The following is an 18,752-nucleotide window of genomic DNA, read 5'->3' on the forward strand; positions in this document are numbered from 1 at the left end:
AATCGGAGGATTGAACCTGGGATAGCGAGCTGGGTAGATCTCGTGCAAGTTATCGCCCCGTGGCAGAAAACGCGTGAGACGAGCCCAAGTCCCGGATCTGATTGGTAAACCTGCATCATGGCATGGGGGCGTCATGTACTTACTCAAAAGTACTTTTAGGATGTTCACATCATCATCGACGACATACCTGCGAATTCAATCACTGCCTTTCATCAAACAGAATTTAATCCAAAAAATTTCGTATATCCCACATGGCTGTCAAATAACTGTCAATATTTGCACGCATTGGAAGGACGGAAAACCTTGGACAATTAGAACATGAAGCAGTCAACTATATTTCCGTTTCATCCAACCTGTCGTCGCGTTGGCAAATTTTTTGCCGCTCTCCCACGGAGACTCGACTCTTCCGTTCCAGTCAAACGTATTTTAGGTCATTGCCAGGAACATTAAATAATAACGCAACATGAGATTAAGCAAACCCAGTACTGTTACTTGCAGTCACCATGCCAATCAATTCAGAAAATCAAAGACAACTCGACTCCATTCCTGCCCCTCGTAAAATAAAACACCTCGGACCTCCGCACTATCAATCTCCAGTCCTAATTCGAATTCTGCAAAACAAACAGTCAGTACCAGTCTTTCAGAACAGATCACAACCACAAACCTGTAAAGAAGCCATTGGGCTGCGGTATGCTGGCATTGTGCTGGAACGTGGGCAGGGAATTCAGATTAACAGTCCATCTACAGAGCTCCACCGTTTCGCCCTTCATCAAGCATAGGTTAGTGATATGCTCAAAATATCCGTGACGTCGCCACATACTTCATCAGTGTATCGCATCATCTTGTCCGAGTCGGAAGTATATAATACGGCTACGAAGTTACAATCTGCAAAACTATGAGCCTCGTGAAGCGGCGATAATCAGCGTAGAGTTGTATCGCACCCTGTCCATTCTGTGAGAATTTGCTGCATTGCAAGTTAAACTAAAGTTCAGCTTGTGCAAATTCAGTTGGCGCGCTTACCAAAATTTCGTCCTCAATATTTGGCTTCAAACAATACAAGGTCAACAAGACAACATTCTGAAGCAGATCGTTAGTTACCCTTTTCGCAGAATAGCGCCCTTCATAACCAAGTATTGTAAGCTAGGTCCGGTAATCAATGAGACATTACGCCGGGTGGTTCATGAGCCGTCATTACCGGTTGTCACAAATAGGAACATTTGCATTGTTCTCCTTTATGTATGCAGGCCGTTTGGCCCAGTCCTCCGGCTCAGCAGGCAGTTTCACCTGCACGCAATCAGAATAGGATAACACACAGGCTAACGCGTGAACACCCACTTTCATGATGTAGGACCGTGGAGCGATCACAGTGGATACAATTGATTTGCGAGAAAGTCCGTACAATGCGGCACCTCGCACCGTAGCCGTGTCTGCATCAGAAGGGCGAGCGATGACCTTGATTCTTCCCGAAAACTGAGCCTGTCCCACGAGGGTGTGTAAGAACTAATCAGTCCTCCATGACGCTTCACTCGTGTAAACGGACCTCAACTCGTCTAATGAGATATTCGCTGCCAGCGAAGCCTCCCACGAGAAGCAGTGCGTCGATGCGTTGCTCTACCTTCTTCGACTGTTCTTCGATCATTTCCAGTACCTGTCGAAAGACCATGACCATTGAAAATAGCAAAATCTCACGACCAAAGTTACCTGGGTCACAACAGGATCAAAGACCTCTCGGCGAATGAGATTCCCTGGAATCGCGAGTTCTCCATTGATCAATCCAACAGAGGAATCGTGGGGATCCTGTACATTGAAACATGTGAAGTTGAAATATGTGTCTGCAGATAATGCGCATAAGCGTGAGAGTCACAGGGTAAGAAATTTAGCAACCATCGTCAATCTCGCCCCTATATGCGAGCTTATCGGTTTGGCTGAAAGAATGCATGAAATATGCGAGACTAGCGGCGTCCAAATGAGCAGGATGGTCAGCTAAAAGAGTTTTTACAAGCTCTCGAAATCTCAAATCGAGGAAAAGCGAGCCACAATTGGCTCCAGATCGAGCACACATCTCGGCGATCTCGAGGTTAGACATTTGCCCAATGATCTTGTAGACGGCAAGATCCTGTTGCCGGAGAATGCATAAGTCGAATGCATGAAATAATTGGTCACAAGAAAACGCACGACTGTACCACCACCAGCGTCGCATATCATGAAATTCTGGTTCGGCTTGAGCTTGTGCAGATCCGTAAGTCTGGCGCAGTGGACAGCCGCGGCCTCTGGTTCTCTGAAAACGAATCAGCTAAATGAAGGAGCGAGCACGCCAAGATATCATACGTGATAATGCGCAGCCTGTCGCGCCAGTTACCATCACCTGCATGAGCCGACTGCACGAGGCCTGCGGCAATAGCAGCTTCGCGCATCATATCACATCCTTTGGCATCCCAGGCTGCCGGGCATGTCACGAGTACATCAGCCGAGTCTGAAAGAACAGCAGATAAATTAAGGTATCCGTATCTTTGATGTGGTCACTGACTGAGATCTGCCACAGCACCAATGTCACGGGTAATCTGCTCTTTAGCGTATTCCCACAGACACGATAAGAAGTCGATGATGAGATCCATTGCTACTTTACCAGGCTAGAATACCGTAAATGGGTGCTATAAACTGAAGGAATGACACAAACAGGTAATTGGGGTAGTCGAGGGTCAATAGCACTTTCATCACGGAGAGCACGTGGCTCGAGAAAAAGCTTGAACCTTGAATGAAGTATCTGAATCAGATAATTTTGGCTTATTATAAAGTCCCTACCATTCACAGCGCGTAGTACCGGGCATAGAGCTAGCGTTCTTCGCTTCCAACCCCCAAGCAAGAACTTGACCATGTTCATCGTATAGTAAGCACGTAGGCACCTTGCGGAAAGTTTCAAAAGATCCAGGCCAATGCAGGATTTGCTGTATCTTCCCGGACGCAATTCGAGACGATGCATATGCCTGTTTGAGATTGGAATCATAAGTTGCGAAGCCTTTATGAAATCATGCCAACTCACGACACCAGAAAAGGTAGTTCCTGTATTCAGGTCAGTACAGGACTTTGCCAGTAACAATGAGAATACTCACCAAAGTCGATAGAGATGGACATTTTCCCCTCGTCTGGAGGCGCCGGATCAATTCTGCCAGGAGTTACTACAGTAGATACAGAAGGTGCGTTCCTTGACGGGGCATGAATGGGATCTGGGTGCAAGAGAGGCGGAAAGAACATGGAAGAATTTGGTGGTCCTGTAGGAGCATAGGTAGCTGGGGGTGGCATCAATGGTGCGCCTCCGAGTTGAAGGTTTGGACTCAAGGGAGTCGAATAGTTCGGGCCTTGAGGAGGTGGTGAGGGAGTGTGAGTCCAAGGAGTGCCATTTATCGAGTGGTTGTTCTGTTGAAAGCTTGGTGGAGGTGGAGAAGGCCCAGAAGGGATTAGCAATGGTGATTTGTCTTGAAATGGCTGTATGTGGTGTTGAGCGCCTGGATGAGGACCAGGTTGCTGGCTAATGATACCGTTGTTCACTTGTTGGACTCTGTTAGCGTACTGAGTGTCGGGATTATTGGATGAGAGCGCTGACTGGCCACAGCAGCCCATGTTGTAAGAGAAGGGCGGAACTAGGCGATATGCTTTGCCTTGAGCGCCTTGGCGCAACTGCCCTGGCGTGGCAGTGCATGCGACTAACTGCAAGCGTCAAACTAGCGCCCAACATGCAAACCAGACATGTGCTACCCCGCAATGTCGGCAGTGTTAGGTACCTACTATACTGCATGAATTCAATTGAAAGTAGTACTACGACAAGTGTCAAACAAAATCATTACTTGAAACACGCGATCCATCCTTCTCTACATCGGAAATAGATTTATTCACTTACCAGCAGGAGGAATGACGAGGTCTCGCACATGTATATTATTTATGACTCCATTTCCGTCGGAGGAAGCTGGATTGCATGAGACGGAAGGCCGTAATCAGATGAAATCCGGAAAAGTCCATCATCCTCGATGGACAACCAGTGGGATTTTTTCTAACCGTCAAGGTGAGCGAGTGGATTACCGCTGGCTATCATTCGATATAATAATGCAATCAGCTAACCTGTGTATAGTCATCCGCGAATGGGAATTTCCCCCTTGCGACAGCAGGGTGATTTCTGCGCCACTTATGCAGGAAATACATGACATGATGCATCTTCTTGCATGCGTATAGAGGTTCCGATGATGTGGGATATCTATCTATTTCGTGGTGGGATTCAGATTCACAAGTGTCACTTCCACCCCAAATTTTGTTGATTGCCCTGGCTTGCAGTCCGAAGTCCGGCCGCGGACGATGACCGGGAAGGGGCAACTGACGATCGCTCCCGATCCTCAAGCGAACTTGAATGGTAGAGACCCAATTGAATTTTTGAATTTTGGTTCCAACTCAGAGCTTCCCGCGAAGGTTTGCGAAGGTTTGCATAAGATTGAAGGTCCGATGCCGAGTCGGGAGTGCCTAAGTTACAAGAAAAAATATCAACCTTGGCCTTGGGTCTGAGTCTCTGCTGGTAAGTACTTCCAAGGTTTGTATTCACGCGATATGTCGGGTTCATCTAATTCTCATCATCAAGAAGAACAGCCATGGTTGCCTCCAAGGCGGCACAAAAGCTGTCCACCATCGCTTCATCATGGCCTGCTGATCCATTTCGTCCAAATATCCAACTCAAGAACTTCCTGAACTATCTCTCTGCGCATCCAAAACTAACCTCCGAGGCTGTACAAGCAGCACAGCTGCTGCGGGACAGTGCCATACAGAAGAAGGTGAGCGCAACCAAATGTGTTCTCATTCCAACTACAATCGTACACTTTCCGCATTCAGTACCCACTGTCAGCAAAAACACTTCAGCCGGCTTCTATGCCAAGGCACTATGAACGGCTCGTGGAAGGATACGAAAGAAGTTCAAGAGGTGCCGGGAGACCTTGGTGGAAAGTCTTCTTTGGAGTATGGAAATAGTCACCTCTCCTTTGTGACCTCTCCTTTCCGCTGATCTGCACTTGTTCTTCTCTGAGTTTTTTCTGCTGTTCGGCACTTGGTGGAGCGGAAGACTCGTCATCTACTAGCTAGAAGCTCAGAGTATGTATAGAAGGGGTTTCTTAATCTGAGAGTGGACGCCGAGGTCTGCACGAAACCCGAGTTGGTCATCCAGTCCTGATGTCCTCGGATCCATCCATTCAGGTTTTCTAGACTCATTTGTATTGTTCCAACTATATATCACCATCACTTTGCCATAACTTTATGGTGTAACTTCCGGCTGTCGTTATACTTGGCACCAACAATGCCGCTTTGTGTGTAGACGCTAAACCTCTTAGTACACCTCATAAACTCCACCCATGTGATCTGAGACTCCGTCGCGGACAAATCATGATCTGTGAGAAGTCGACTCAAGCTAAATTGGGCTCATGAAAACCATATGACCTGCAGAACGACACTAGCTGTAACATTTCGGTCCTCGCCGGATCTCTTAATTCAAAAACATTGAAATTGAGGCACAGTGCGATCAAGGAAAAGACGGCGGATACCGCTCGCGTCAAGATTTTATTTTTTTATTTTTTGGCAAGAATGAAATTGTGCAAGCATTGTGGAGGTGGAGAATGTCCCGGAAATTAAAACACGGAACGAAGCGCTGTAACGGTTACTTCGGTCCTCGCCGAACGCCTTTGAAAATAATTGGTTGTTCCGCGGACAGAAGAGGGTCAACACTATTCCTCTCCCATTCCGAGAGGATCGAATTGAAAAAGTGACCCCTGGATTATCGTTCCCTTCGCCGTCTTGTGCCAAAATAATTAACGGCAGGTAGGCAAGCTACAATCTAGTCTTCTAAGATTTCATCCTCGCCTTTGTTGGCCTGTAACGACATCAGGAGTATCCACACGGTAAAAAAGATACGCGCGTACCTTATCGATCATCCTCTTGCGCTTTTCTCTGCTCTTTCGTTGCACTTTGAGGTACTTTCCCAGGGGAGACTCCGCTATCTCCGCGTTGGCTTCCCATTGTTCAACCTCATCCATTTTTCCTGGTCCGAAATTGATACCTGACCGTGACTGGTCGATCCATTTTGCAGTGTCTTCCACCCGCTCTAGAAGGCTCTTCACCATTCCCGCTTCTTTCCCTAACTCCTTGCAATTTTTGACTGTTCGGCGAAGTGTGACAATAATGGGTACGATCAATTCAGGGAATGCAACGCTTCCATGCACTGGGCCGCTGCCAAGCCACTCCGCGAGAAGAAACACCGTCTCCTCAACAAGTCCCGCTGCATATACCCGTGTCTTAACGTACTGCGCCGGAGCCCGTATGTGTGTTTCCATGTCGAGAGGGCGCAGCGTAGATGACTTGGGCTTGCCAGATGCCGTGAGGGTAGATGAGATGATAGGAAGGAGATAAGGTGTCAATGGTACGTAAATACGCGTGTGTCGAGTCAGATGCAGCATCGAGCGTGCGATGTGTAAGTGGAATGGATACGATCGTGAATTCGAAATGAGTCTGCCAAGAAGATAAGCACGAGAAAAACCACACGTGGAGAACGCACTTGATGGCACCAAGACTAACCTGCACGAGGGGGTAGATGAGTGGCCTTAGTTCGCTCTCCTGGCCCCCTCGCTTGGCTTCCGCATGTGCATCGCATGCGCGACCTAGCACAAGTGCCCAGAAGTCGACACAATGCGCGTACTGCCAGTTGTAGACCTGTTTGTACGCCTCCTGAAGGTGATACAAGACGTCAAATCTGCCGCCCAAGTTACTCACAAGGATTTACTTGCCTTTGTTTTTGTCTTCATGCCCCTACGCAGCAGTATTGCAAGCTGGCGTATGTACCCAAATGCGTGCAGGTATGTTGCTCCATGATCTACACAAAATAATTCGCACGCGGAGTTCTTCATGAGCGTAATGGATGGTAATCGATAGGTGGTTGTAGATTTGCAGGCACGCACAAGCGCCAAGTAAGTGCTCTGTAAGGTCGTTCGGCATCAAGAGGAGTAGCAGGCATCAAAGTCTCGCGTAGCGTACCTTGAGCACAAGATCCACGATAGAGTCGTCAGTGGAAGACGCAAGTCGACGGATAGCGAGAAACGCAGCTATCCGTACGTCATCTTCACTTGTGGACCATAATTCTAAACATTTCTGTGTTGGGGGTCAGTCTCATTCAAAGACGAATGGAAGTGGAAAAGGGTAAAAACAAAAGGTAAGTACTGTCTTAATAAAGGATTTTGAGCAGGAACACAGTCGATCTAGACTCGCCTTCAAGTACGTCTTGACAGCCCTTCGGCTAGAAACAACATAAGGGAGGATCTTTGCGCTCTCTGTAAGCGCGAGACGCAATGTCTCCGGGTCGGTAAGCTGAGGGATGAGGTGAATCAGATTGTTGAAGTAAGACAGGGTTAATTTTTGCAGCGTTTTTTGTTTTGCAGATTGCGAAGGTTGTTTACTGGTGGGAGACAAGATATTTCAGGGCGAGGCTACATGGAAAGAACGAAAGACACACAATTTACCGTTTGGAAGTGTTTTATATGGGATATGATGGGCTAGGACAATTGGCGTATACCGCAAGGAGGTCGTTACAAGCTTTGTATACACTGTCGGGAAAACCGATTCGGTTGCAAAACGCGATACAAGAAAATGTGGTGCTCACCTGCGGCATTGTCAATGCGCCATAAAAGAACCTGGTCGTCTTCATTCATATGTACTGCAGAGCGAAACGCAATGAGCAGTTTGCGGAGGGCTCGCAGGGAACGATGCTATGGCCGTCGGGTCAGCAGTGCACGTGTGATAAAGATATATATGACTCGCCTCTAGGAGTGCTTTTTGCCAGGTTTTGAGAATGCCAGTCGTAAGAATGGGCAGTTCCTCTCCCATTTCCTCTTCTTCTTCATCGTCTCCGTCCATGACATCATCATCGTCATCCTCTTCATCGCAATCCTCTTCATCGCGGCCCTCCTGAGTGGCAGTGAACTCAAGAAGCTCGCGATCATTCTCCTGTAGATATTTGTAGAACTCAGGGTCCTTCTCGGCGAGTTGTGCGAGCTCAAGCATATGGCTTGTGCCATGATCTACCATAGTATAAGCAAAGTATATGAGGATCATGTAGGCGCTCACCCTCAAGATCATCTACAGACGCAAAGGACTGGTCGTCTGCTACGTCTTCCTCATCTTCTTCTGTATCCAACTCGTCGCCCTCAGCATCATCCTGCGCGCGTCAGAATCGCACTAAGTGAAGAAAAAAATGACGGTCCTACCTCATCTTCCTCAGCATCATTGTCATCGTCCATAAACTCTGCTCCGAGCAAGTCCTCGACAGTCATTTTCTTCGCACTGGAGCAGAATTCTCAGTATTCAGACAAAAAATGAGAGACAATTAATCAACTGACTCTTTCCCTGCTTTCTTACATACTCCCTTAACCTCCTTTTCGTCATCGTTGTGCTCACTATCGTCCACTTCAGTAACAGCCTGTTGCTTTCCCTTCCCGTGTACCCCACGTCTCCCTTGAATTTTCTTCTGCATCTGCTGGTGCTTCTTCCGCGACTGAATTGCCTGCTTCAACTTGCCACTTGCCGCAAATTTGCGGCTAGATTTGGCTGCCTTCCCCATTGTTTTAAATTCTGTAGTTGTTCGATGTTCGAAATGTAGTGTAGGGAAAACAGATGGAAGAGCCTAGAGCTGTAGAAAAGATTATTTGCTAAATCATACATTACTAAAAGAGGCAAGTCATCAAAGGCAACGACTTGAAGTCCTGGACACCCTTGGGCCAACCACCATATTGCAAATACTCACTAGTACTCACTGTCGACAGTCACCCTAGTCATGGCAGATATTGGCTCCATACAAACAGCGGTGGCGAGCACGACGGATGTACTGAACTCTGCAAACAGCCTGCTCACGTCCCATCGGCAGCTACTCACACACGTGCGTAATTCACAGCGGGCACATCGACGTCGGCTTCGTGCTCTTGCAACTGCGCCCAGCGATCTGTTAAATTTCCCATTAATCGATTCTCCTGCACCGTCACCACTGCATTCTCCACCGTCATCGCCTCAACTCGCTCCTCGTCCCCGTCCACAACGCCAAGATCTCCATCCTGCAAAACGTGCGAGGGTCGCCCGCTACGCAAATTATGTTCCAGAAGAAGAAACAATCCGCAACGACTACTCGCAGCGGTACGTCGACAGTGGTGAGTGGCCGCAAAATCGGGTTCTGGGTGCGGAGCCTTCCCGCCGTTTTGAGGAGTGCGTCTGCTCCCTGCTGCTTGGGATCTGATCTCATGTTAATTACAGATACCCGAAGCAGCAGCGCTTGCTCAGCCTGAAAAAGGAATCTGTTGATGCGCATGCTACACCTCCATTTTTCCTTCCTTTCTCCCACATCTCTTCATTACATCCCCAAAAGTTCGATGTCATCCTCCTAGACCCCCCATTCTCCTCATCTTTTGGCTGGGACGATCTCCAAGCTCTTCCTGTGCCTTCTCTTGCCGCAGACCCTTCGTTTGTGTTCATGTGGGTAGGTAGTGGCGCAGGAGAAGGTCTCGAGCGTGGTCGCGAGGTCCTCGCTAAGTGGGGCTACCGCAGGTGTGAGGATGTTGTCTGGGTAAAAACCAACAATACTACCAATCGCGGGCCAGGGGTGCGCGACATAGTTACCCTGTATCTATTCATCTGTAAACTGACATTATTTCTATTTACATAGACAGATCCACCTACTACTTCTCTTTTGACCCGCACCAAACAACATTGCCTCATGGGTATCCGCGGCACGGTACGTCGCTCAACTGACAGCTGGTTTGTTCACTGCAACGTTGGTGAGCTTGTTTTCTACTTGGGGTTTTTATCGTTTTATTGTCTATGCTCGTTCATGACGCTTTTAAACCGTGAATCATGTCTGACGTATACACTCATATCCTCTGGAGAACCGGATACTAATTTAGTGTGCAGATACCGACGTCATCATCTGGGAAGGGGATACAGCCGATCCGATGCGCAAACCACCCGAAATGTATACCCTTATAGAAAATTTTTGTCTCGGCACACGCCGTCTTGAGCTTTTTGGGCGGGCACGCTCGTCCCTCCGCCGCGGGTGGGTCACAGTGCTGACTGCAAGCGATGAAGCCAAGGTGGGGGAGCATGCGCGGACTGCAGAGGGTGATGTTGTGTACTCATGGAACAAGGATTCATGGGAGGAAGCGACTCGACACCTGGCTTCACTCACAGGGGGGAAGTTCGTCGTGCCAAATTCACAAGAAATTGACGCTCTCCGGCCTAAATCCCCTATGCGTTCTGGCAATTCAGGTGTAAGTGGAGGAGTTGGGGTCGCGATCAGCGGTGGCGTAGGTGTAGGTGTAGGGAGTGCTGGAGTGGGTATGAATGTGGCAAATATGAACGCCGATCCCAACATGAGTATTCAACATGTCCGGCGTCCGCCTTCACAAAATCAAATGATGGTGTCTCCAATGATGGGGATGGGAATGCCGATGGACATGGGTATGGGCATTGGAAATATGATGGGGATGGGGATGGGGAACATGGGAATGATGGGGATGGGGAACATGGGAGTATTGGGAATGGGAGACATGCCTGGCGCTGCATTCCAATGGGTAGGTGATGGTGATCGAATGTGGGAGGATGGAATGATGGCTGGTATGGGCATGGGTGGTGGGATGGGGATGGGGAATGCGGGAATGGGTGTAGGAGGTCCAGGTATGGGTATGGGTATGGGAAACACGAGGATGGGTATGGGCGGTATGGGAATGCATGGCCAGTGGGGTCAAGGGTACGATGGGTTCCAGTGAGGCCCAATCTTGTACGCACAGTGTTGGAGTTATGCAGGTCACTCTGGACGTACACATACTTACTGTATCATATACTATGTCATATCTTGCATTCGTGGTCGCCTCTATTTAGTATTTACAAATTATAGTGGATGTATTCATCCATGTAATCTCATTGAGAGCAGATAGCACGTTCTACAGTATATGCAACGGGTTTAGTAGATTTCAGGTATGAGCCAGTATCTGGCTACCTTGACCCAGGTCTCCCACCCGTGTCGGACAAGAATCCTACATATGAAGCTTATCATAAAATCTGTTCTCCATACCAGGGGCGATCCTCATTGCACAGACATTGCCAATTGCCCAGAGGGGATAAAACTTTTGAACACCTGAGCTTTAAGTAATAAAGTCCGCGATGTACGGCTGCGTGTGGTTCATTCGCGATCTTGACAGGCTGTTGATCCGTGCGGGCACTGATTGAAATGTGACAGGGCGACCAAGGCTGTAAAACATTACCAGCGGATGAACGCCCCTGCAACAAGGACCGTGCCGAAAACGAGGGTATAGGAATGGAAATTGATTTGAGTTATTCAAAGCAGACCAACTGCACTAGGTCATATCATGCTGTGGCCTATCTTGCCAGCGGGGCCTGTCAGGTGAGAGACAGCGATAGCGGAAACATGTGTCTACCTTGGCGATTGTAAATAACCCACAACTTCTAGTCGGGACCGCTTCACCTGTCAAATCATGGTCGAGTAATCGATCGCTTCGTGATCTTGACGGTCACCCAAAGGGGCAGCGTTGGGACATGTGGACGATACGTTCACCGCGGTATTTCGAGGAGGGACTCCCCACGAACAACTCTTGACCTTTTGCAATTGCTTTGATCCGAGTTCGTGCGAATGCACCATTGTAGTCAAGGATCGAAGCAGGTCGTATGGGGGATGTTTGATCTAGGCGTCAATTGTGGGTACCAGAATAGTTAGCGAGAGTAGCTGTGTCGAAAAAAGAATACAAGATGACGCATTTGTACCGCTTTACTGATAAGAGGCACCTAAGGTTCGGTTGCTCGTCCTAAATATGAGACGATTGAATAGTTTAGGCTGCTTGAGGAGCCTCCCCATAGATGGCCTGGTGGATGATAGCCTCAGTTACGGTGTGCGACTTGTCCAGCTTGAATCGATTTTCGCCTAGCATCACCGGCATGCGTATCATCCTCTCGACACATTACCTTGCCACAGACCGCTGCCGTCTCCAAGGCTCGAGTGGCATGGGTCGACCTCGCCCAGTGAAAGAATGATGGCGAGCAGCAGCATCTATGCTTCTGGGCCATACTAGTGAGTCCAATAATGTTATTGGTATTGTGTCTCTCGTGCAACTTGAATGAACTGTTAGAGCGTTTTCCAGCATCTTATAAGTGTGGCCCTGCAACATATCTCCCCAACCTATCTTCCATTTTCAGGCTGAGTTTTTCGTGAAAAATTCGGTGACAGAAATAGCACAACAATTTTCGAAAATTTTCAATCTAAGTACCAGTGTAACCAGTTCCTTTGGTTTTCCTTATCTCCGAAAGACAGAGACGAGCCGTCGGCCTGACTGATGGAAGATGGATTCCATACAGAATGACTGTTCCACAGATCAGGCTGCGATTGCGCACCCGTGCGAAGAAGATCTTGGCGCTGCCGATTCCACGAGTACCATGCATCTGAACAAAGCCAGCAAAACTGGATGACCTAATCTTTATTCTTTTGTCGTGGTAAGACACAATTTGCCTTGGAAGGCAAAGATGAGCAAGACAATGATAAAATTGGTGTTTGGACGCATCTGCGGTGTGTGTAGGGCTTGAATGGCACCTCATGGTTGCGCACCTTCGCTATTTACCAAGATATATCGAGACAGTTATGTCCATTTATCAAGGGTAGCAGCACGTTCATTCCAGAACCGTTGTCGGCTTGCTAGGTCTATGTGCATGTATCAATTTTCTATCAGTTAACGACGCACGGAACTTGATGCAGAGTCCAGACGTACCTTCCCTTCCGGGATAGCTACGGATAGTATCAAAATAGACCAAAGGTCCGATCATAAGGCCTACGGCGCTACGATGAAATTTTCACCTATTCGGTCAACGCTACATGTGATGGATTCATAGGAGATCATAGGTCTATTTTAGTAGAAGTGGCTTATCTCCTTCGTAGAACTCGGCAGGAGTGCAGAAATAAACGCACCTGTGTTTGGTGGCGCCGATGTTATCAGGCTACCGCGTTTGTAAGCCCGAATTACTGTTCGATTTTCAACTTGGATGCTAATTCGGGGTGTGATCACTTCGAATTGGATGGATCTAAGAAAAATGTACGAGTCCAAGTTCAGAGTTAAATATGAGCACAATCTCAGAGGCATGCAAAGAGGTTACAATGTGCGGAAGTAAAAAGCAGATAAATCGTCAGTGCTCCGAGTCGGTGCAAGTTACATAGCCTTTTGTCTTTGCACGTCATATTCTTATTAGCTGAGGATGACTGTTACTTGCTCTAGGCAAGCCTATAACGATCTATAGCATATGAGCGTTCACCTAAGTGGTCACTTCTCACGCGAGAGAGCGCAACGTGATTTCCATCCTAAATGGCTCCGGGACCGGGATCAAGCAAAAATGACTCTGAAGTCTGCTTGATGACTCGGCGCTATTCTTGTGATTCTGTGCGGCTTTTGTCAGCATGAAATTCGTCTTCGAGAAGGTCCACGGTAGAATCAAATTCATGATCCATAAGCGCTGAGGTGGAAGTTGAAGGTCGCAATCTTGCTCTGGAATGACAAAGGGTTGGTTTGACTTGAATTGAAAGCTCGTTAGATTCAAGCGTTGAGTCGTATTCTTGTAAGTCAAGTAGTATGCTGTTGTATAAATGTGAGGTAAACAACTGCACAACACTGAACAAGCCGAGGGCCTATCGGGATTCGGATGCTCGATACTGTTGAAGATCACCAAGTTTTCCTTCTCTCCATGCATGCACACCAATTTTTGCTGCACCCAGGTTGTCTTTGACGACCTTATGAAATCCATTTAGATGCGTTTCTGCACCTCTGTCGTCATATTCAAAGCCATGACCTCAAAGAGTATCATTAAGAATGACACAGAGGATTTTTGACACGCACCCAGGTTGTGCTAGCAAGGCGCACTGACAGGTGAACAGTAGGACGGTCATATGTTGACCAAACGACAACCTATCTTCATGGTCGAAACATCAGTATTGAGAGCTTTTGGACCATGAATGATGGTGACCGGAAATATCACGTTTGGCCGCACTTCGAAAGTATACGCACCAGTATGCGCTGGTCGTTCACTGCAGATGTCAAAAATACCCCAGGTACAACTTCCCGCACACCAATAATGCAATCTCATCTTTATACATAGTTATTTCCTGCGCATGTTGTCGCTCCATCTGATCCAGACTTCTGGATTCAAGTTGCACCAGGACATGCAGATGTCGCTTCTCTGCTATGTTTACGAGCAGTAGCGGTACAAAGAAATGCCCGAGGCGACTGTAAAACGATGAAGGAGCTCTTCAGTATGTCTGAGCTTGAGACGTCGAGGACATGGGTGAGTGAATTTTGCTCCTTTACCGTTCACGGTATCCGTATCATCCGTCCTTTCGGGCCAGAATGTTACTCCTTGCAATCTGCATCGTCTTGTTACAATTCATACAAACACTAAATAGTGGTTTGCTGTAGGTTCTCGATAGGGTGGCAAAGACACACCTTTGCGTCGATCGACTAATGTTGCAAGGTGGCGACTTCCTTCAACTTGATTCTGTGGGTAGTTTGGAAAATAAGAAAGTAAAATCACGGTCAGTTTTGTACGTTGGTCAGAGGAGTCAAGTTGGGTCAAAATCTACGACAGGATATTGCGATGTATTAAAGGAAAGTAATTAATTACTCACAACGAAATACATGATGGTATTCTTTCCCGTGACGCGGCTTGGGCTTGAGTCTCCTTGAGTTGGATTCCAGTGAGTCGTCTTTAAAATCATGCGTTTAGCAGTTCAGGAGCCAGAAACGTAAGTTGTGGTGTCCAATCAGATTATTATCCTCAGGAGGACAAAAACATTTACGGTGCATTCACAGCCATCTCTCGTCTTGTATATCGCGGACTTGAAACAAGAATAAACAGCTCAAGTGTGGTTGAAAAGCTGAATTCATTGAGCAAAACAACCACTCCATTTGGTAAATAATGCTGCTTCAGGGAAAATGTTCCCCGAATACAAGGTTTCTACGGTTGAAATTCACCTCGACGCCTGATGGGGCGCGTGGTCCCGCTCCCCCATACATGCCCGTTGCACCTTTCCCTGGTGTTTGTGCTGGATCATCAATTTCTGTTTCGGGAGCTGCAAATCCTTGCGATCTACCAATAATGAACATGCACCAGCATCATGAGCCTGAGCTCACAACGGGTTCTAATTCCTCTCTACCTCAAACACGAACTATTTTGGTCAATCAAAAATGCATCGCGAAAAACTTCCAACACCGCTACGTCAAGGGCGGGATAACGAACGACCTGGTTTTTGTGAGTTTGATTTCACCTTGTGAGGTCACACTCTCAAACATTGGCACAGAAGCCCGCGATTAATGAACACGGTCAACCAAACGGAAAATATGTGTGTTCTAGGGATGGCGCGGTAATCTATCCGGAAAGTTACCGCAAGCACCTCAAAACCACAACGCACCTAGGCTTCAAAGCAGAGAGATTCAAATGCCCTGGTTGTTCCAAAACGTGCGTATCCCAACTCTTGACATTAACGCGTTTCATAATTAATATTGTGGCGACTAGGTATACGAGACGTGACGCCTTCAAGAGGCACTCCAACAGCGGAAAGTGTGAACAGTCCCCATACCCCATTTTCGCCCCGTCGATATCCCAGAACATGCAGATCGCGCCCCCAGCAACTTGTGTTGCGCAGGCGTTCGGAACGCCTAGTTTCATGAATCCTGTAATTCTCTCTGGATCGTCAGAAAATGACAAGGTCACACAGTCCATCGAAGAGGACGAAGGCGAGAAAGAGGATGACTCGGATTTTTGGGATGCTAATGAGATCAAGGACGTCTATGAGATGTAGCCATATTTTACTTCTTCATTCATGAACGTATTGTCCCTTCACTGACTGCACACATTGTTCATTTGTTCACACTATTACGGTCGCTATTGTCGCTATCGTTGTTGTTATCGTTATCATGATGAATCGTTCGTTGGTTAGAATACACATGTACGCGCTAGCTGGAAGATCTAACGAGTAAAGGAAAACATTTTGTGATATGTCAGGTAAAGCGTCTTTGGAAGCTGGGTACTTCAAAGACGCACGACCTGACAAAATATCAGAAACGCCCTATGCATTTCTGAGAAAGTTTGAATTAATGGAGACCCGGACACCCAAATCGTCAATAGACACGATATGGTACGAGGGATATTCCTGTGAAGCAAAGTGTCAATGAGCGCTTAATCTTTGGATATTCGAAACAATGTAAATCACTTCGAGATGAAGGTTGCAGGGCGCTAATTACTTACTCCACGAGCCCAAATATTATTCCCACGATTGCTCGCTTGTGCACATCGCCATGGCACAGCGGGGACGGCAAAGGACCAATCCCGATCTTTCTGCAACACATTCAACGACGGTGTCGACGCTTCTCTTCGCGCCAGTGGACGACGATGACAACGATACCATGAGCTCGCTCTCACTTCATGATGATTCCCGTTCGACAGCACAGCAGCTTAATAGCAACACTGATAGTACCCATTCACCATACATACATACAACCCACCAGGCGATAGCTTCAACGTCCACGTTCAACGTTGGTGTACAACCTACATCTGTCGCGAACGCTCCAGCTGCGAGCTCAACATCAACTCAAACAATGCCTGGTACACCTCGCGCCGCCGCTTCTCGAAGACCTTCTTCTTTACGCCACACCTCCACCGCGGTTCCCGCTGAATCTATCTCCTCCTCCAAACGGCGTGCCTCTTCTCCTTCTGCCAAGGAAGGTAAATACTCTTCAAAAACCCAACCGCGCATTCGCGCTACCCCACGTCTGCCACACTCCGACGATCCCCCTGCACCTGCAACCGCGCCCTACTGGTCACAAGCTCCAATTCATGGTATGCTCCCCATGCGTGCGTTTAGGGCTCATACGGTCACCCTTGTAGACCATGTTGCCTGGTTGTTCGGAGGATGTGATGATAAAGGCTGTTGGAAGGATGTGTACTGTTTTGATACCGGTCAGCCATCCTTCTTTCTGACTCGGATGCATGTTTTACCTGTAAGATTCTGATGGAGTTTGGACTTCAGATACAATGCACTGGTCACATCCTGACACCATCGGTGACGTTCCACCACCTTGCCGCGCCCATACTGCTACTCTTGTCGACCGTAAAATCGTGATTTTCGGTGGGGGCCAAGGCCCAGTGTACTACGACAGTACATATATATTTGACACTACTACGCGTTCCTGGTTCTGTCCCTTGTTTCCTCACTCCCAATCCCCGTCGCAGAACCCCGAAACGAAGTCTGAATTGCTCTCTCCCGCAGTGCAATCACAGAATCCTCCAGATAGGCCCCTTCACCCAGCACCGCGTCGTGCCCATACCGCTGTACTCTATAATGGCAAGATCTACATCTTTGGGGGAGGAAATGGCCTCACAGCCCTCAACGATTTATGGGCGCTTGATGTCTCTCGGTTAGATCCTACTTCACAATCTGTGTGTAGCTTGTTAGTCAGTGTCCTCACGTTACTAAGTGTCTCTAAACAGACGTACTCATACGGTGGTGGCTCCTTTGGCGGCTCGGGCGCAAGCGGCGGGCTTCGTTGGTCCCTCGTCGAAACGCAGGGTGAGCCGCCCGTACCAAGAGGATACCACACTGCCAATTTAGTAGGGAATGTTATGATTGTGGTCGGAGGGAGCGATGGGAGAGAATGTTTTTCAGATGTATGGTGTTTACGCCTTGGTGGGTCATTTATGTAATGTTTTGGGTCTCGCGTCGCGTCTGTTCTCTCCTCCAGTCCTGATTGTTAAGCTTGTTTTCCCGACAGATTCTCTCGTTTGGACCCGTCTTAATCTCCCTCTCTCTCCCCGACGGCTTTCGCATACCTCTACGCAAGTTGGAAGCTGCCTTTTCATTGTGGGCGGACACGACGGCGGGGCGTATAAAGACGAAGTTGTTTTGTTTAACCTTGGTGAGTACACGTCCATGGTTTCAAACTTCAGTTCAAAACGAACTGACGCACTCGAGCACAGTGAACCTCCAATACGAACCACGAATAGTGAAAGGGAAACCCCCTTCCGCGCGCGGATACCATGCGACGATCCTTGCAGATAGCAGATTGTTTGTTTTTGGAGGGGTGAGTCTTTCGTCGACCTTGTTCTTTCGAACTGAATGTCCTATAAATACTAACATCATTCGTCCGTACAGTTCAATGGTCACGAGGTTTTCGACGATGTTCATATCCTTGATCTTGCAGGTGCTGCATATTTACCACAGGTGATGAGCTTCCGGGTTGATGTGTAGGCGTCACGCCTCATCGATTCCATGATGTTTCCCTTCGGGCATATCTATCCGAGATTTTACTCAAGGTTGGCGAGCACTCTTCGCTTGTACTTGCTTTATTATTTCGGTCGTTCGCTGAAGTGAAGGGTCTCCCTTGGCAAACACGATGCTATTGGTCTTTCGAAGCCATTGAAGTTCTCTTCTCATTTTTGTCGTTCTGCTTTTCCCAACATTACTCACATTTATTGACTGATATCTTGCACGTCTTTGCTACCTTGCAATCTCCAACTTCTGTGTCACTATTTACCAATTTATAGAGTACTATACCATCATTTGCAATCTGATTTTGATCTTCTGGTTCTAGCTACTAGCTGCATACCGACTCTTCTGAGTATTAGAAGCACGGCGAGTCAACCGTGCAAAG

The 18,752-nt window shown here is 47.8% G+C and overlaps 7 protein-coding genes across 7 annotated transcripts; 4 read left to right on the top strand and 3 right to left on the bottom strand.

The window, feature by feature from the left end:
* Positions 1 to 401: 401 nt before the first annotated feature.
* Positions 402 to 3,706, bottom strand: EDB93DRAFT_1329553 (actin-like ATPase domain-containing protein). The gene is made up of 18 exons (XM_041455146.1): positions 3,111 to 3,706; positions 3,041 to 3,060; positions 2,803 to 2,984; positions 2,678 to 2,750; positions 2,528 to 2,630; positions 2,329 to 2,473; positions 2,176 to 2,278; positions 1,885 to 2,116; positions 1,702 to 1,832; positions 1,541 to 1,648; positions 1,336 to 1,476; positions 1,196 to 1,284; positions 1,099 to 1,140; positions 1,021 to 1,044; positions 942 to 964; positions 821 to 885; positions 665 to 764; positions 402 to 611 (listed from the first exon to the last, which is right to left on the bottom strand). Exons 1-18 carry the CDS (start codon positions 3,616 to 3,618, stop codon positions 511 to 513), a joined length of 2,190 nt encoding a protein of 729 aa, XP_041306088.1. The 5' UTR covers positions 3,619 to 3,706; the 3' UTR covers positions 402 to 510.
* Positions 3,707 to 4,517: 811 nt separating this feature from the next.
* EDB93DRAFT_1156398 (uncharacterized protein) lies at positions 4,518 to 5,413 on the top strand. Its single transcript, XM_041449896.1, has 2 exons — positions 4,518 to 4,811; positions 4,870 to 5,413. The coding sequence occupies exons 1-2, from the start codon at positions 4,632 to 4,634 to the stop codon at positions 5,002 to 5,004; spliced, it is 315 nt and encodes a 104-aa protein (XP_041306089.1). The 5' UTR covers positions 4,518 to 4,631; the 3' UTR covers positions 5,005 to 5,413.
* Positions 5,414 to 5,451: 38 nt separating this feature from the next.
* Positions 5,452 to 8,632, bottom strand: EDB93DRAFT_1292079 (Noc2-domain-containing protein; the record flags this gene model as incomplete). The annotated part of the gene is made up of 12 exons (XM_041454571.1): positions 5,452 to 5,896; positions 5,946 to 6,531; positions 6,578 to 6,747; positions 6,807 to 6,995; positions 7,054 to 7,167; positions 7,285 to 7,471; positions 7,529 to 7,619; positions 7,676 to 7,781; positions 7,834 to 8,093; positions 8,140 to 8,230; positions 8,280 to 8,348; positions 8,408 to 8,632. The coding sequence occupies 12 exons, from the start codon at positions 8,630 to 8,632 to the stop codon at positions 5,861 to 5,863; spliced, it is 2,124 nt and encodes a 707-aa protein (XP_041306090.1). The 3' UTR covers positions 5,452 to 5,860.
* A 55-nt stretch (positions 8,633 to 8,687) lies between these two features.
* On the top strand, positions 8,688 to 11,031 carry EDB93DRAFT_1156401 (MT-A70-domain-containing protein). Its single transcript, XM_041449897.1, has 4 exons — positions 8,688 to 9,267; positions 9,316 to 9,661; positions 9,725 to 9,836; positions 9,970 to 11,031. The coding sequence occupies exons 1-4, from the start codon at positions 8,846 to 8,848 to the stop codon at positions 10,821 to 10,823; spliced, it is 1,734 nt and encodes a 577-aa protein (XP_041306091.1). The 5' UTR covers positions 8,688 to 8,845; the 3' UTR covers positions 10,824 to 11,031.
* Positions 11,032 to 12,233: 1,202 nt separating this feature from the next.
* EDB93DRAFT_1292081 (uncharacterized protein) lies at positions 12,234 to 13,996 on the bottom strand (the record flags this gene model as incomplete). The annotated part of the gene is made up of 6 exons (XM_041454572.1): positions 12,234 to 12,763; positions 12,831 to 12,890; positions 13,028 to 13,140; positions 13,388 to 13,685; positions 13,807 to 13,874; positions 13,947 to 13,996. The coding sequence occupies 6 exons, from the start codon at positions 13,994 to 13,996 to the stop codon at positions 12,702 to 12,704; spliced, it is 651 nt and encodes a 216-aa protein (XP_041306092.1). The 3' UTR covers positions 12,234 to 12,701.
* A 734-nt stretch (positions 13,997 to 14,730) lies between these two features.
* EDB93DRAFT_591397 (uncharacterized protein) lies at positions 14,731 to 16,002 on the top strand. Its single transcript, XM_041456790.1, has 4 exons — positions 14,731 to 14,848; positions 14,916 to 15,354; positions 15,404 to 15,561; positions 15,619 to 16,002. The coding sequence occupies exons 2-4, from the start codon at positions 15,022 to 15,024 to the stop codon at positions 15,902 to 15,904; spliced, it is 777 nt and encodes a 258-aa protein (XP_041306093.1). The 5' UTR covers positions 14,731 to 14,848; positions 14,916 to 15,021; the 3' UTR covers positions 15,905 to 16,002.
* Positions 16,003 to 16,400: 398 nt separating this feature from the next.
* EDB93DRAFT_1252073 (uncharacterized protein) lies at positions 16,401 to 18,349 on the top strand (the record flags this gene model as incomplete). Its single annotated transcript, XM_041453243.1, has 6 exons — positions 16,401 to 17,061; positions 17,132 to 17,541; positions 17,593 to 17,788; positions 17,844 to 18,017; positions 18,079 to 18,182; positions 18,254 to 18,349. The coding sequence occupies 6 exons, from the start codon at positions 16,401 to 16,403 to the stop codon at positions 18,347 to 18,349; spliced, it is 1,641 nt and encodes a 546-aa protein (XP_041306094.1).
* Positions 18,350 to 18,752: the final 403 nt, after the last annotated feature.

This window comes from Suillus bovinus (genome assembly GCF_016758785.1).
Source record: "Suillus bovinus strain UH-Sbo-P2 chromosome Unknown EDB93scaffold_42, whole genome shotgun sequence".
Lineage (NCBI taxonomy): Eukaryota > Fungi > Basidiomycota > Agaricomycetes > Boletales > Suillaceae > Suillus > Suillus bovinus.

Excerpts from the sequence above, each read along its gene's own strand:
- EDB93DRAFT_1329553 (XM_041455146.1), bottom strand. The coding sequence starts at position 3,618 with ATGGGCTGCTGTGGCCAGTCAGCGCTCTCATCCAATAATCCCGACACT. Across the intron at positions 2,985-3,040 it reads GAACTACCTTTTCTGGTGTC|GCATATGCATCGTCTCGAAT; the intron begins GTGAGTTGGCAT and ends AATCTCAAACAG. Across the intron at positions 1,141-1,195 it reads GTTCCTATTTGTGACAACCG|CTTACAATACTTGGTTATGA; the intron begins GTAATGACGGCT and ends TACCGGACCTAG.
- EDB93DRAFT_1156398 (XM_041449896.1), top strand. The coding sequence starts at position 4,632 with ATGGTTGCCTCCAAGGCGGCACAAAAGCTGTCCACCATCGCTTCATCA. Across the intron at positions 4,812-4,869 it reads ACAGTGCCATACAGAAGAAG|TACCCACTGTCAGCAAAAAC; the intron begins GTGAGCGCAACC and ends TTCCGCATTCAG.
- EDB93DRAFT_1156401 (XM_041449897.1), top strand. The coding sequence starts at position 8,846 with ATGGCAGATATTGGCTCCATACAAACAGCGGTGGCGAGCACGACGGAT. Across the intron at positions 9,268-9,315 it reads CCTTCCCGCCGTTTTGAGGA|ATACCCGAAGCAGCAGCGCT; the intron begins GTGCGTCTGCTC and ends TGTTAATTACAG. Across the intron at positions 9,837-9,969 it reads GTTTGTTCACTGCAACGTTG|ATACCGACGTCATCATCTGG; the intron begins GTGAGCTTGTTT and ends TTTAGTGTGCAG.
- EDB93DRAFT_591397 (XM_041456790.1), top strand. The coding sequence starts at position 15,022 with ATGCTGCTTCAGGGAAAATGTTCCCCGAATACAAGGTTTCTACGGTTG. Across the intron at positions 15,355-15,403 it reads TAACGAACGACCTGGTTTTT|AAGCCCGCGATTAATGAACA; the intron begins GTGAGTTTGATT and ends ACATTGGCACAG. Across the intron at positions 15,562-15,618 it reads TGCCCTGGTTGTTCCAAAAC|GTATACGAGACGTGACGCCT; the intron begins GTGCGTATCCCA and ends TGTGGCGACTAG.